General features: G+C 41.9%; 1 protein-coding gene across 1 annotated transcript in view; it reads left to right on the forward strand.

Moving 5' to 3' along the window:
• PRDM6 (PR/SET domain 6) overlaps positions 1 to 15,397 on the forward strand; it is a 164,039-nt gene that overhangs the window by 110,785 nt on the left and 37,857 nt on the right. Inside the window, exons 5-6 of the mRNA XM_077280806.1 lie at positions 4,413 to 4,537; positions 4,666 to 5,008. Of these exons, the coding sequence (XP_077136921.1) occupies positions 4,413 to 4,537; positions 4,666 to 5,008 (468 nt within the window). The remainder of the gene's footprint in view (positions 1 to 4,412; positions 4,538 to 4,665; positions 5,009 to 15,397) is intronic.

Genomic DNA, 15,397 nt, shown 5'->3' on the forward strand with positions numbered 1-15,397 from the left:
ATATGGCGGTACAGTCCAAAATATAACAAATATAAACAATTAGTCAGGTAAACTTAGGTCAGGAAACAGCATCTATACATCTAATGGTGTCCTAGACTTAGTGTGGAATAGAGCCCAATGGTGTCCATAGAAGAGTACATAGATGATAATGCTCATCTTTAGAGCTGCAATAAACATACCATAAAAAATAGGAAGCCAGCCATTTAACTGAAAGCTGTGGAAGACAGGGGGTCCAGGTGGTTTGTGAAGGACAGGTTTGAATAGATAATAATCCCCACGATATCTTCATGTGATGACTGTGAATTATTAGGTATTTTACAATGTTGGCATTTGGTTTTCATGTAGCTGTACATACAACGCTCATTCCTGTGGGACATTGTATATAGAGAATATGCTGCAGATATTTTGAGCTGTCAGCACAGCTACAGTATAGTCATGGTAAGAGAAAAATAGATTTGAGGTTTTCGGCCTTATGGGGTACAGTATCAGTATAATAATGGAGGCCTACGGGTAATCTAGACGAATGTCCTGAAACACACATAGGATTACTTTATTATTACTCACTTAGGCAGACCTAAATTCTGGATGCTATTTTAAGTAGTAGTCATGTCTGTTAAGAAAACATGTAGTTACAAGCATGGAAAATAAAAACATTTACATGCATCAGACATTTTAATGGCAATTTTCACATCCAGATGAGATGTTAACAGCTCAATACAGTATGGTTTCAGTTGTTTCAGCTTTCAGAGCAATGAACCATGAAAATTAAATAAACTCTGCTCAGTCACCAAAAGAGCGGAGAGCTTAGGACTCAGGAGTACAAACACTTAAGGCTTCAGCCTATTTCTGCATTGTCCAAAGTTGTCATTTTCACGAAAAGTCAGCTGGTTTGAATAGACTATGTTATGATGTCTAATATCTAAATGGAATTTTCTTCAAAGAACTGTGTGATTGATTGACCCTCGGCTGAACGTTTTGTTTTTATTTTGAGGCTGACAATAATGTCCGTTGGCATGTGTTCTACTTCAACAGCGTTAGGACGCCATGAAGCTATCTTTATGAGTCATCCAACCACAATACTAAATACATGTCAGCAAAGGAAATATTATCCGAAACAAGAAAAATCCCTTTGATGTACTTCAGCATGCAGAGAGTTGTGCGAGTTTTGGAAGCATTATCCGCTTGGAAGAAATGGTGTATGCTTACACTATTTTTCGGTCTACCCTCAGAGACCACCCATCGCCTGAAAACAGTTCTGCTCTTTCAGCAGCAAACTGTGTCATTTGGTTTTTTAGTACGCTCATTGCTACTCCGCTTTGTTTATTTTACGGAGAGCCAAAGTAAAAGATGAAATGTTTGGAATGGTACAGCAAAGAGTAGACTTGATTTTTCTCAAGTTTTAGAATTTACTATTGACTTTTTTTTTTCTAATCTAGAAGAAAATGATTTTCGTTGCTGCAGGAAAAGTCAAGAAAATTGTAAATTATAGACAAGGTGGAGGTTTAAATGGGGAAAACAAAACAGGCCGCATTGAGAGTTTCTGACAGATATTCATAGAAAGCTGTAGAAATGTTCTGCTTAGCCAGCAGTGCCCTCCTGAGACAACATGGCTGTAAATAGAGAGAATAACAAGATAAATGGAAGTTTTGCAGCTGCAAGTAAAATATTGAGGATCTGCACTTTTCTATTGATCTTTATGATTCTGTTGCCAAGAGTCAGTTTGTGGTGACAAAATAGGTTGACAAGAGCATATCTCACTACAGTGAAAAATGCAGGGAGGGATTCCCATATGTCGGCAGCGTTATTCTACAACCAAATTACTTTGTTACAGATAACTCGCACTGAAAAGTGATATTAAACTGTATAAAGTGCTTAGATTACAATTAGTGATGAGCGAGTATACTCGTTGCTCCGGTGGTCTCCGAGTATTTGATACTGTTCGGCCTCAGAGATTTTGTTTTTGTTGATGCAGCTGCTTGATTTACGGCTGCTAGCTAGCCTGAGTACATGTGGGGGTTGCCTGGTTGCTAGGGAATCCCCACATGTATTCAAGCTGTCTATCGACTGTAAATCATGCAGCTGAGGCAAGGAGAAGTAAATCTCCGATCACGTACAAATACTCGGAGACCACCCGAGCGTGCTCGGGAAAACCCGAGCAACGAGTACACTAGCTCATCACTAATTACAATACATAACATGCCATGCTTCTATCTTTCAGAAACAATGTCACGTGTTCATGGGTTGTGCCTGGTATGGCAGCTTAGTTCCATTGAAGGGAATGGGGCGAGTGCCAGGCGCAATTTGTGGACCAGTACGGCATTGCTTTAGAAGACAACAGCCATATTTTTAATCCTACACAACCCGTTTACGTGTTTGCCATATCAAAGACAGTACACAGTCACTTGAGAATTTAGTCATGAAAGTGTTAGAAAAACTGGCATAATATATGACAATCTTAAATGTTACTTTTACTACTAGTTCGGCACATATGTCCGAATTCCGTTGTGTGTGGGAATGGGCCCAACGAACGTGTGACAATGCGCAGTGTGAAAGAGCCCTTACATTACATTGCGCAGCTATACATCAATATAAATATATTAATAAAACTCCTTAGTCCTTGGTGGAGGTCTTGTATCATGAGCAATTGCTCATCAAATTAGCATTTTTAAGCAAGCTATTTTGCTTTGTTGTTAATAGCATTGATTATAGTGATTATAGACAGCGTGCAATGTTCTTCTGTATTATTATTGTTATTATTATTATCAGTGGCATAACTTGAAGCTCATGAGCTACAATGCAAAATCCAACAGTGCCCCCAAGTATCATGGCTCTTTAATATTACTGGTCTTCTCATATGGGCCAAAGGTATCTTTCGAGCCTTGTTAGTCTAGAGGACCTGGGTGAGACTGTGATCCCTGTACCCGCTATAGTTATGCCCATGATTATCATCAAATAGCTACTAATAGTTAACACATTAGAGCAGCTGAACCCCACAATTTCAGTCTGATTAGATGACATCTAATGTATATAGGGTGAATCCCAACTCTCCCCTAACAGTAGATTTGGGTTGGTTTTCAAAATGCCCAATCCTAACCATGGGGACATAAGCCCTGGCCAGATGTCTGGCCGCAGTTTACTCCACTTTCCCCGTACAGAATACATGCAAGCTAGGTTGAGACAAGAGTATATATGGATGGGGGTCAGGAGGAATTCATTTTCATAAGTTCCCAGTTTTTCTGTGTTTAATATCTCTTTTCAAGTGTCCACAGTTTAAAGGGAATCTAGCAACAGCATGATGTTTTTATAGTTTTTATAAAACAATTGTTTTATGAGCAGCAGATTATCATCAGAGGACAAGTTAACCTGCTGCCATTTAGTTTAACCCTACCCACACCACTGATTGGCAGCTTTCTGAGTACACTGTGAGCAAGAAGAAAGCTGCCAATCAGTGTGGGGGATACACTGAGCTCAGCTTTCAGAAAACTGCTAGATCTACAGCAGTTAAAACAGTGATTTTATCAAAAATACAACACACAGCCCAGTAAGTGACAGATCATTATGCTGCTCTCAAATGAAGTAGCAAAAACCTGGTGATAGATACATTTTAAAATAAGCTGGCATATCTGTGTACTTTATGAGTAGCACAATTCCTGGCAATTACATGACTAATGTATAGAACTTTTTCACCAAGTTTCTCCTCTGAACGCTCCAGTTATCAGTTATCTCTAGTTATCAGTTTTCCTTGAGCTGCTGGGTGTAGACTAGCTGCTATGATTTTTCCCATACATGGAGAAGAACATGTCTTGCACCCCAATTTCATTGCAGCACACCCTCAGATGCAGCAACAATATGCAAGGCATTATACAGCTGCACTAAGCAGTGCAGCTGTGAATCAAGCGCCGGGTTAAAAGAAAATGTAAATGAACCTCCAACAGTGTCTTTGTGAGTCTGTCTAGCTTTGTTTCACTCCAACTACTACCTCCTCCATCCCATAGACTCCAGTGGGCAGCATCAAACCTAATCCCACATTGAACCAACACGCAGGCTCTCCATATATGTGCTGTGACACAGCCGCGACACATGCAGCTGATCGGCCGGAGCGATCCAGGAAGCCGGGTTCCCTCTGCGCTATAGCTTGCCGAATAAGAGGGAACCCAAGCAAATTTGCTCATCTCCACCTATTATGAAGCAGATTTTTGGTTGTACAGTGTCACATTTGAAGATAATGAAAATGTCTGGTGTGGATTGTGTCGTTATTAAAAATATGATACTATTTTTTATTTTAATGGTTAAAATAGTGTTATTTTTATTTTGATGATGTGTTTCTAACAAAATAGTTTTTTATTCTGTTTTAGAAGTGATTGAAGGAAGTAAATAGATCAAGTATGATTGATTTTCTGTTATTTTACCAGATCAAGCATATTCTACAGAGCTTGCATTGACATTCCCCGGGGCACAGAACTATTGGTGTGGTACAATGACAGCTACACGTCGTTCTTTGGGATTCCATTACAATGCATCGCTCAGGATGAAAACTGTAAGACATTATTCATTTTGCTGATATAGACTGGATGGTTTTCTCTTGAGTTCATTAGAAGATGATATTTTTGATAGTATTGTGTGGCCGCTGTATTTTAACAATGAATAAAACCTTTTGTCTTGTAGTGAACGTCCCATCACCTGTTATTGAAGCCATGTCCAGACAAGACACTCTACAATCCTTCAACAAAAATGGCAAGTTGCCTTCTTCTACATTGCAGAGGTCCATAGTTTTTCCACAGACTCCATGCAATAGAAACTATTCTCTACTGGATAAATCTGGGCCTTTGGATACAGGATATAACCAGATTAATGCAAAAAATCAACGAGTTCTTGCCAGCCCAACCTCAACGAGCCAACTCAACTCAGAATTCAGTGACTGGCATCTATGGAAATGTGGACAATGCTTTAAGACTTTTACCCAAAGGATTCTACTACAGATGCACGTATGCACCCAGAATCCAGACAGGTAAAACAAGATGACATGAGTAATGTCATAAAGGTTACTTTAGCTGCAGTATTTTTGGATTAATGAGAGGCACTAACTGACATTTTAACCAAGAGTTAACTTTCTCACAACCCCGAAAGTATATCAATGTGTCTAGGGTTCCTAGGATTTTGATGGGCACTTGCTTTGGTGTTACTCTTCAGATGTTAGGTTCCCTTATGCCAGAAAATTAAATTTAATTTAACTGAACAAATATAACACAGTCTTTTAGGGTCTGCTAACAAGTCAAGGCCTAGAATTTTGAAGAATAGCGCCGCCATCTTACAACCTAATAGTAAATGGTAAGATTGAGAAATTCTGAACAATTGGTTTGGAATATTTCACCAAAATACGATTTTTCTTTTTGATTATAAATGTTTTGTAATTTGGTCCTCAGTAGTTTGATATTTTTCATCTTAATTGTTGAGATTAGTAACTTGGGCTACAGCATTAAGGCCCAGTCTCACTTAGCGAGATCACTAGCGAGATCGCTGCTGAGTCACAAGTTTTGTGACGCAACAGCGACCTCAGTAGCGATCTCGCTATGTGTGACACGTAGCAGCGACCCGGCCCCTGCTGCGAGATCGCTGGTCATGTCGGAATGGCCTGGGCCGTTTTTTGATCGTTGAGGTCCCGCTGACATCGCTGAATCGGTGTGTGTGACACCGATCCAGCGATGTCTTCACTGGTAACCAGGGTAAACATCGGGTTACTAAGCGCAGGGCCGCGCTTAGTAACCCGATGTTTACCCTGGTTACCATCGTAAATGTAAAAAAAACCAAACAGTACATACTCACCATCTGATGTCCGTCAGGTCCCTTGCCGTCTGCTTCCTGCTCTGACTGAGCGCCGCAAAGTGAAAGTGAAACGACAGTACAGCGGTGACGTCACCGCTGCGCTCTGCTCTCACTGTATGGCGGCACTCAGTCAGAGCAGGAAGCAGACGGCAAGGGACCTGACGGACATCAGATGGTGAGTATGTACGTTTTTTTTTTTTTTACATTTACGCTGGTAACAAGGGTAAACATCGGGTTACTAAGCGCGGCCCTGCGCTTAGTAACCCGATGTTTACCCTGGTTACCCGGGTGCTGCAGGGGGACTTTGGCATCGTTGAAGACAGTTTCAACGATGCCGAAGTCGTTCCCCTGATCGTTGGTCACTGGAGAGAGCTGTCTGTGTGACAGCTCCCCAGCGACCACACAACGACTTACCAACGATCACGGCCAGGTCGTATCGCTGGTCGTGATCGTTGGTAAATCGCTATGTGTGACGGGGCCTTTAGGGTATCATATTGTGCCACTATTGTGCAGATTTGGATGTTTCACCCGCACTCAAATGACGTGACAGTAGTCCATATTGCGGTTCTTCTTTAAAAATAGGACCACTTCAATGACAGTTGAGCCAGGGATTAACGTTAGGGCACATTTAAAAGGAAGTTGTGAGATAAAGGTAAAAATAAAGATAAAAATACTATAAAACATTAGGCATTAGGGCACATGAATGGATGGTTAATAAAATAACTTCCATTACAAAATATTCACTTTCATTCAAATTAGTTGATGCAAAAATGAATACACCCCACATCAAAAACTACTACATCTAATATTTTGTATGACCTCCATGATTTTTAAATGGGTTGTCAACTAGTAGGACAACCCATTCTTGATAATAATGTTTGGCCCCTGTAAAATAATAAAGCTTATACTCACTTCCCGTGCTGGTGCTGTTCCCGCAGAGTTGGCACTCGCTCTCCTGGGGATCTTGTGAGCTTGTTGTGACATGTGATACCAGTGCACAATCAGCTCTGGCGTCTCTGTCCCGCATTCGGACAATTCAAACATGAAGAGGAAGTCCAGGCTACAGCTGATCTTGGACTTCCTCTTCATGCTCTATTCTACAGGAGGCGGGGACAGTAGCTCCAGCGCTGATTGGGAGCAGGTGTCACAACAACAATGCGGGAGCCCCAGGAGAGCGAGTGCAGACCGCAGGAATGGCGCCAGCACAAGAGGTGAGTACAAGTTTTATTATTTTAGTGGGGCCACTCGATGGGTATAACAAGACGTTGACCAAGTAGTGGACCACTTCTTTAAGCACAGCACCAAATCTTATAGGCATAGAAGGAACAAGTTGGTGACATATTACAGCATCTATCTTTTTCCTTTCTTCAAGAATGAAATCTTTCAGAGTCTGGACACTGGATGGACAGTGATGCTCAACTTGTCTCTTCAGAATTCCCCATAGATGTTTGAATGGGTTCAGATAAAGAGACATACTTGGCCACTATTCAAGAAGGAAAGAGGAACAGTGTCCATCAAGTGTGTTACTTGATAAAGACTGGTTGAAACGTTGTATTATGATGACGGAATAATATTTTTTCATTTTTTCACTTGGATTGGACTCTCTTCCTCTTTCCTTCTTGATTGCTGTATTTTCCAAGTTGTTTCCTTGGACTGGGAGCGTGCGTCCACATAGTGAAATGCTGTCAGCTCTTTTTCTTTTTTATACTTGGCCACTGAATCACTTTAAGATGTTCTTCTTCAGAAATTCAACAGAAGTGCTTTGGATCATTGTCATGTTGAAAAAGTGTATGTCTTCCAAGGCCATAGAGTGAGGGTATAATAATAATAGTTTTATTTATATAACACCAATATATTCTGCAGCACAATTAATATAGTATGATCTTTTGTTTCAGTATAGAGCAGTACATCTATGAATTCTTGATACCATCAGTAAAATGTAGTTCCCCAACACCAGGAGCAGTCATGCAGCTCCTCACCTACTGTATTCTCACCCATCCCTTGTAGATTGTGAGCCCTCGCGGGCAGGGTCCTCACTCCTCCTGTACCAGTTATGACTTGTATTGTTCAAGATTATTGTACTTGTTTTTATTATGTATACCCCTCCTCACTTGTAAAGCGCCATGGAATAAATGGCGCTATAACAATAAATAATAATAATAATAATAATGCAGCCCCACATAAGGACATTGCCACCACCATGTTTTACTGTATGCAGCATGCATTTAGAAAAATTAATTTTGAAAAATACGTGATGCCTAAAGTTAAGCATAAATAATTCAGAAAAAAAGTATGCGGCACTTACCATGGCAGCTTGAATGAAAAGTCCTTTATTTCATGACTTTCATCTTAGATGGTAAGGTGCAGAGGGGTGCGGGGAGAGAGGAGAAAGGACGATGGCCATTTCGCGTTACCACGCTTCAACGGGTCCAGGTGGATCCACCTTACCATCTAAGATGAAAGTCATGAAATAAAGGACTTTTCATTCAAGCTGCCATGGTGAGTACCACCTACTTTTTTTCTGAATTATTTATGCCTAACTTTAGGCATCATATATTTTTCAAAATTAATTTTTCTAAATGTATGCTGCATACAGTAAAACATGGTGGTGGCAGTGTCCTTATTATTTATATCCACATGTTGATATATGCTGAGCTCCTCCAATTTGGACATTCATGCTGATAAAGGTTCTATAATCTTTCTCAACTCTTCCGTACAAAGGATTACGATGTCTTTGTGATAATTTCCTCATGAAGGGGTCAGATAAACCTTGAAATGTGTTGAATAAACCACCAGAATTCTTCATTATATGTGAATTTGTATCATTGTGGCAGCGCAGATTTAATCCACAAATTATCCTTTACAAACGTCTCTATATTGAACATGCTTTCACTCCATGCCTTTGGTAGACATGCACTCTTTCAACATGACAATTATCCAAAACACATATCTGCTGCATTTCTGAAGGACAGCATGAAAGTGATTCAGTGGTCAAGTATGTCTCCTGATCTTTACCCAATCAAAACACCTATAGGGAATTCTGAAGAGACAAGTTGAGCATCACTCTCCATCCAGCATCTAGGTTCTAAAAGAGGTCGTTCTTGAAGAATGGAAAAGGATAGATGTTGTAAAATGTTGTAAAATGTCACTAAATTGCTCATTCAATGTCTGGAACAATTGTTGCTGCCTTTAAAAATAATGGACGTCATACAAAATGCTAGATGTAGTTGTTTTTGATGTGGGGTGTATTCATATCTGCATCAAATAATTATGAATGAAACTGAAGATTTTGTAATGAAAGTTATATTATTAACCTTCCATTCATGTTATTGCTTGAAAAAATGTTCTATGAAACTCAGTCTTGTCAAAATTTTGGAAATTGTTCTTGTGTTCTTTGAGATACTGTTTAAAATCTCATTTATTCTGAGTACTGTACATAGCATCCGCTATTTATCCAAAACTACTCTTACATGTAACAAAACACCTATAACATATCCTATATGGTAGCCAAGAAATACAAATACACCTACAAATAAGGCTCCACGCAAGAGCAATATAATGATAAAAAATATATATATTTATTTGTAACAGGAGATAAAACAAGACCAAGCATGGTCATAAAAGAACCAAATACATAACATGTGAGACACACAAAAACACAGAAAAACAGGTGGACAATCCTGGAAAGTAGCAATACAAATACCAGTGTATTTATATCCCTCTTAGGCCATGAATGATCAATATAGTATTATTATTATTATTATTTATTTATATAGCACCATTAATTCCATGGTGCTGTACATGAGACGGGGTTACATCAAAATACAAATATCACTTACAGTAAACAAAACTAACAATGACTGACTGGTACAGAGGGAAGAGGACCCTGCCCTTGCGGGCTTACATTCTACAGGATGGTGAGGAAGGAGACAGTAGGTCGGGGGTTGCAGTAGCTCCAATGGTGTTGAGGTGGCTGTGTGGTCTTTACAGGCTGTAAGCTTCTTTGAAGAGATGGGTTTTCAGGTTTCTTTTGAAGGATCCAAAAGTAGTGGATAACCGGATGTGTTGGGGCACTGAATTCCAGAGGATGGGTGATATTCGGGAGAAGTCTTGGAGGCGATTGGATAAGGAGCGAATAAGTGTGAAGGAGAGAAGGAGGTCTTGGGAGGACCGGAGATTACGTGAGGGAAGATATTGAGAGATTAGTGTGGAAATATACGGAGGAGAAAGATTATGGATGGCTTTGTAGGTCAGTGTTAGTAGTTTAAACTGGATACGCTCAGAAATTGGGAGCCAGTGAAGGGATTTGCAAAGAGGGGAAGCAGGAGTGAGTAGTAGTAGTATATAGTATAGAATAGTATATAAAAAGACAGAGACTGGCACTTTTTATTCATTATTAGTCAATACTACACCATTTACACTAGTAGATAGAAATATATAAAAAAGTAAAATTGATATATAAAGTACATTTAGGTGTATGTACTAATATAAAGGAAACACATGTATTAAGTATTGAAATACAAGGCTAAATATAAAGCCAGTAAGAAAATATACAGAGTTTTAACCCAGCCATCTCAAAAACACATCTAGTAAAATAAACACTACACCATTCATTACCAGGAGGGATAGGAGAAATCCAGATGTCCACCACACCCGACGCGCGTTTCGCACTGAAATGCTTCGTCCAGGGGCATGTACTACTTTGACATGTAGTTATATTGCAAATCAATGCAGTTTTAAGTGGTTAATATTATCTGCGTGGTTTTTGCAGGTAAAAACGTGGGTTTATGTTTAAAAAAAGGTACAAACCTTGACAAGAATTTGGCAAACTACGGTACTTTGATTTATGGTGCAATAGTTTGTTTTTTGGATGTATCATGTGTCGTTAACCTAATGAGAACTCATTTGCATATACATGCTGGATATTACTAGAACGTTTGTAGACTCACGTGTGTACAAATATCATCCAAACAAAACCAGAAAATTCAGTTTAGGATGAATTCAGTTAAACATTTATTTATTCTGAGATCCAACATTTAAAGCTGACATTGGAGACAATCTCATTTCCTATGGATTTATTCACAAATATCCCATTCAACTGTGCTATGTGTGTGGGAGAAGAAGGGTCTCAGAATAATTTTCTCTGGTGGGCAAAATATTTATTCAGTTTTTATTTATTTTACTCAGTTACATAGCACCATTAATTCCACAGCGCTTTACAAACATCATCACTGTCCTCATTGGGGCTCATAATTTAAATTTCCTATCAGTATGTGTTTGGAGTATGGGAGAAAACCAGAGAACCCAGAGGAAACCCACACAAACACGGGGAGAGCATACAAACTCCTTGCAGATGTTGTCCTTGGTGGGATCTGAACCCATATCCTAGCGCTGGGTTGGGATTTGTCTGTAAATTTATAAAGAGTCTGTTAAAATCAGTGTTTTTTTTCTGCTGTCTGGAGTGTCCGGCAGAAAAAGCTCCAACCATGATATTTTTTTTTCCGGTGAAGCATAGTATTGCACAAACGCAAGCCACCTGCATATATTCCTGACTTCTAAGAGAGCAAAGCAGGCCAGATGGAAATTTGAAGAGGCAGGACAGGGGGCAGTTGTAGGCGTCAACCTGGCCGTGAGACCATTAGTGGTATGCACGTGCTTCTTCCGTTTGCACCGCCCAGGTCCACCCTTCGTCATCCTCAGTCGGCCTCACAGAAAACATCACCACCACTTGCTATCTTCCCTTCTGTAGCTCCCTCCTTGGCAGCTCTCTATATTGTGGCTCCTAGACACACTCCGAGACTCCAGCGGCTCCCTCTTCAGTCTGGCGGCTCCTTCTCCGGTCCGGCGGCTCTCTCTCCAGTCCGACGATCTCCTTTCCGACAACGGTTAACTCAGGCAGGTGGCCCTGGCTTTTCTCCTCCAGCAGTTCAGAGACAATCAGCTTGCTCTGTTGTTGCTGTTGTGCTGTCACCGTGTACATGCCGGTCCCGAATCCTGACGAGTGTGTGTAATAATATGTACTAGTAATACCTGCTTATTCCAGAGAGTATGTGATCAAAGTGCCCGCATAACCTTGCCTCCATAGTAGCCGTAGTAAGACCCTATGCCAATCGGTAGCCCTCCATGCCCCGACACGCGTTTCGCCCTCTCGCTTCTTCCGGGGGCGTAATACCTGCTGCCTGAGTGGTGTCTGTGTGTCCAGTTCCCTGCCACAGTCGCATGCATTACTTTCTTTTCTTCTTTGCAGTGCAGCACCTACTGGTTAGAACAACAATAAATCTGAAGAGTCACATATTCTATGCCTGATGAAGAGACCTGAGTGGTCTTGAAAGCTTGCAATTTGTTATCATCTTTTTAGTTAGCCATTAAAAGGTATCAACCGCTAAGGACTCTCTAATGTTTTTCTATATACTGGTTAACGAGGTACAAAGCTATACATTTTTGCTGTATACAGGGTGTAAATGGATCGCCCCCAGGCGCAGGGCAATGGGGTACTCGGCACTGGGTCCCTCGGTCTCGGTTCTGGGGATGTCATGGTGGCCCGACCCAGTCCGTGGCCCTGCTGAGGGGCGCCAAATTAAAGGTGTAAGTTTGTACGGTGTTTGTGATGCCACCTGTGGTATTCGGTCAGGGTGACCGACGCTGCTGGGGGTCCGCTGGGGTGATGGAATGGCAGCCAGATGGTATACCTTCCCACAGGTGAAGTATGTCCCCAGGGCTTCCCAAAGTGTGTGGATGATGATAGTGGTCGTTGTAAGGCACGATGAATAACGAAGACACAAAGGTTGCAGTCTCTTTACCTTTTACTGAAGACTTCAGCGTCCGCAGTCCAGGGTACAGCTCACAGGGCTGGCTGAGTCTGGCCAGTCCGAAGGCACATCCAGAGTTCCCTTAGCCAGGAGGAAATCAGTAGCCTTCCTACTAGCGCCTGTGTGTTGTAGTACCTCCCTGCTGAGCACCACGGGAAAGTCCTCACAACCTTTGTAGATATTTCTGATGTTCTCTCTCTCTGTCCCCCAGATGATATGGATAGGACAACCCGTATGACAGGGTAGCCCTGGAGTTAATTTATAGGGACCCTAGAGACGCCCCTCTCCCACAATTGCCTCCGTGTCTTCTTAGGTATTTAGGTTGGGCAGCCAACTTGGAATTGACTGTCCTGCCGTTGTCTGGAGTAATGCGTAGAGTCAGTACTCCCTCGGTGTTCCGGCCACCGGCTACGCGCCTCGGAAGGAGGCTGCCGATCTCGGGGCAGGACTCCTCCCGGTATTATCTCCTTGTGCTGTGACTTCAGGTCTCACTCTCCACAATATACTTTGCTTCGTGTCCTTTCTTAGGATGCTGCCGCAATGATGTGCAGGCGCAGCTCCATAACGTTCTATTTCTTGCTAGGCCTCTGTCAGGATCCCACCCCTGACAGGACCTCGGTGTTATCTGGTTGAAGCCCAGTCTGCTTCTCTTCCTAACTTCCTATCCAACCCACCAGTTTTACCCGTGTGTGAGGAGTGCCCTAGTAGATAGAAGCTTTGCTCCCCCTGGTGGACTGGAGTGTAAAGTGTAGTGTGTGACTGTGATACCTGGCAAGGTGAACTCCTTTAGTACCATCAGACGTAACATCACTCCCCCTGGTGGAAGAGCGACATTACTGCAACAACCAGGACTCTGGGGCACTGCACTCCCCCCGTTAAATCCAGTACTCCCGGACTGGGAAAAGAAGGAACAACAATACATGTTAGCAAAAAGACATACAAAATTTTTGGAATGCTGTAAACAAGTAAATATAACAATGCTTCCCTTTATGGGAGGTGAGGACACTTGAACGTTACAAACAAGAACATATTTACATAACACCTATTAATTAACTATGAATAACCGTTATTACCCATACGGGTATGCTACCTACTAAATACAAAACAGTATCTCTCCTTTAAGGCCGTGTACCCACTAAAGGTATACTATAAAACTTCACAAGTACAAATCAACATTCTCTTCATTTCTCTTTCACTTTCACGTATGCAGGACTATCTGTCTACCCCTACGGGCCTACTGCATCTTTCTTTAGCTTTCCCTCATCAATTCTAATAATCACTTTAACTTCGATTTTATTCAAAGAACATCATTAACATTTCTACTTCTAACTACATACTATCACTATGTACGAACATTATTACTATCTAACTATTTAAGGCAACATTATCATACTTTGGCTAAATGCAGCAAGTAAACATTCCCTTTAAGAGGAAATCTCAAGTCTCTTCTGAGGTAGTGCAAACAATCAGTTTGCAAGTCAGTTTAAAGCAAGAACTTTCACGCTGTAATCAGGAACAGTCTCTTCAAATAGCTCTTCTTTGTAAAACCAGTAGAGAGCACCTTTAAGAAGGTGCAAACTATGTACAAGCAGTTTGTAATCATGCGCAGTTCATGACTCCAATGTTCTTTAGTAGACAAAATAGCAAAAACTTGCAACAATAGGGATCCCGGGTAAACAAAGGGATCCCTTTAAGAATTAACCCTAGACAGGTTTAAAGCAGCAAAAAGCAGGAAAACAAACAGTTAACTATTTACAGTTCTCGGTTCTCCTTGGTTTATTCTCATAGCAAATTGCAAGGCATCAGTCGGTAATGAACACTTCCTGACCGGGGAAGCTTTGGCCCCGTGTTCTCGGCTGATGCGGTATCCATGTTATTGGTTCGTCTCTCAGGTGCGGTCAAGTCATTAGGAGTCTGGATTCAAATGTCAGTTTTGGTAGCCAGTTCTGTAGCGGCAATAATGCACACAGTGGTGGTAGCGTTAGGAATTGTCAGTTCAGAGTTAGTCGCAGTCAGGACAGCAGGTGGCGCTACAGTAGGTTCACATCGCTTAACGTTCCGTGCGCACCAACCTTGTGTACCCCGATGGCGACTGTAGGTCACCTGGTCTCCTCGGCGTAAGATGCGGTTCCGATAACCGTTGCGGAATTGAACTTCCACGTCATAGCTGGCAACAAAGATTTCAGACGGTAGTCCCGACTCCTGTATTAAGCCCCAACCCCCTTTCGGGTGAAAGGCTAGTACGGTTCCTTGTTTCACCGGGTTCTTATTACCACATTCGGTCTTTGGCTTTTGTACTTTTGGTGGGTCATTTTGTTCTGTCTCTTTTCTGTTTTTCCAGTGCGAAATTAGGCACTGTTTATACTGCTCCCAGGTGAGCGCAGCAATATAGGTACCTTCTTGTTTGGACCCATCCGGTCTAGTCTTTGGAGCGTCCCATCTGAAGATCACCCCCTTGGCGCTCACGTCTAGTGGTTCCCCCATAGTTGTCGGTAACGGAGGCACTATCTTCTCCATGGTGTCAGGGGCTACCACAACGAGCACAGCGGTGGGGGATCGGTCACTGTCGGGTCGGGGAGCGGTCACCGGAGCAGGATCGGTCGGTGGGGCAGGGACGTTTCCCATACCTGCGTCTGATGTGGTTCCACCGATGACAATCCTCTCCGCTGATAAGGATGCTGGAGTTGGCGGCAGCTCGGGCCACGGGTCTTCCAATGCGACCCCCTTGCACAGTTCCGACTTCCATTTCTTCACTGTTGTCGGCT

The sequence above is a fragment of the Ranitomeya variabilis genome, chromosome 1, assembly GCF_051348905.1.
Source record: "Ranitomeya variabilis isolate aRanVar5 chromosome 1, aRanVar5.hap1, whole genome shotgun sequence".
NCBI classification, from domain to species: domain Eukaryota; kingdom Metazoa; phylum Chordata; class Amphibia; order Anura; family Dendrobatidae; genus Ranitomeya; species Ranitomeya variabilis.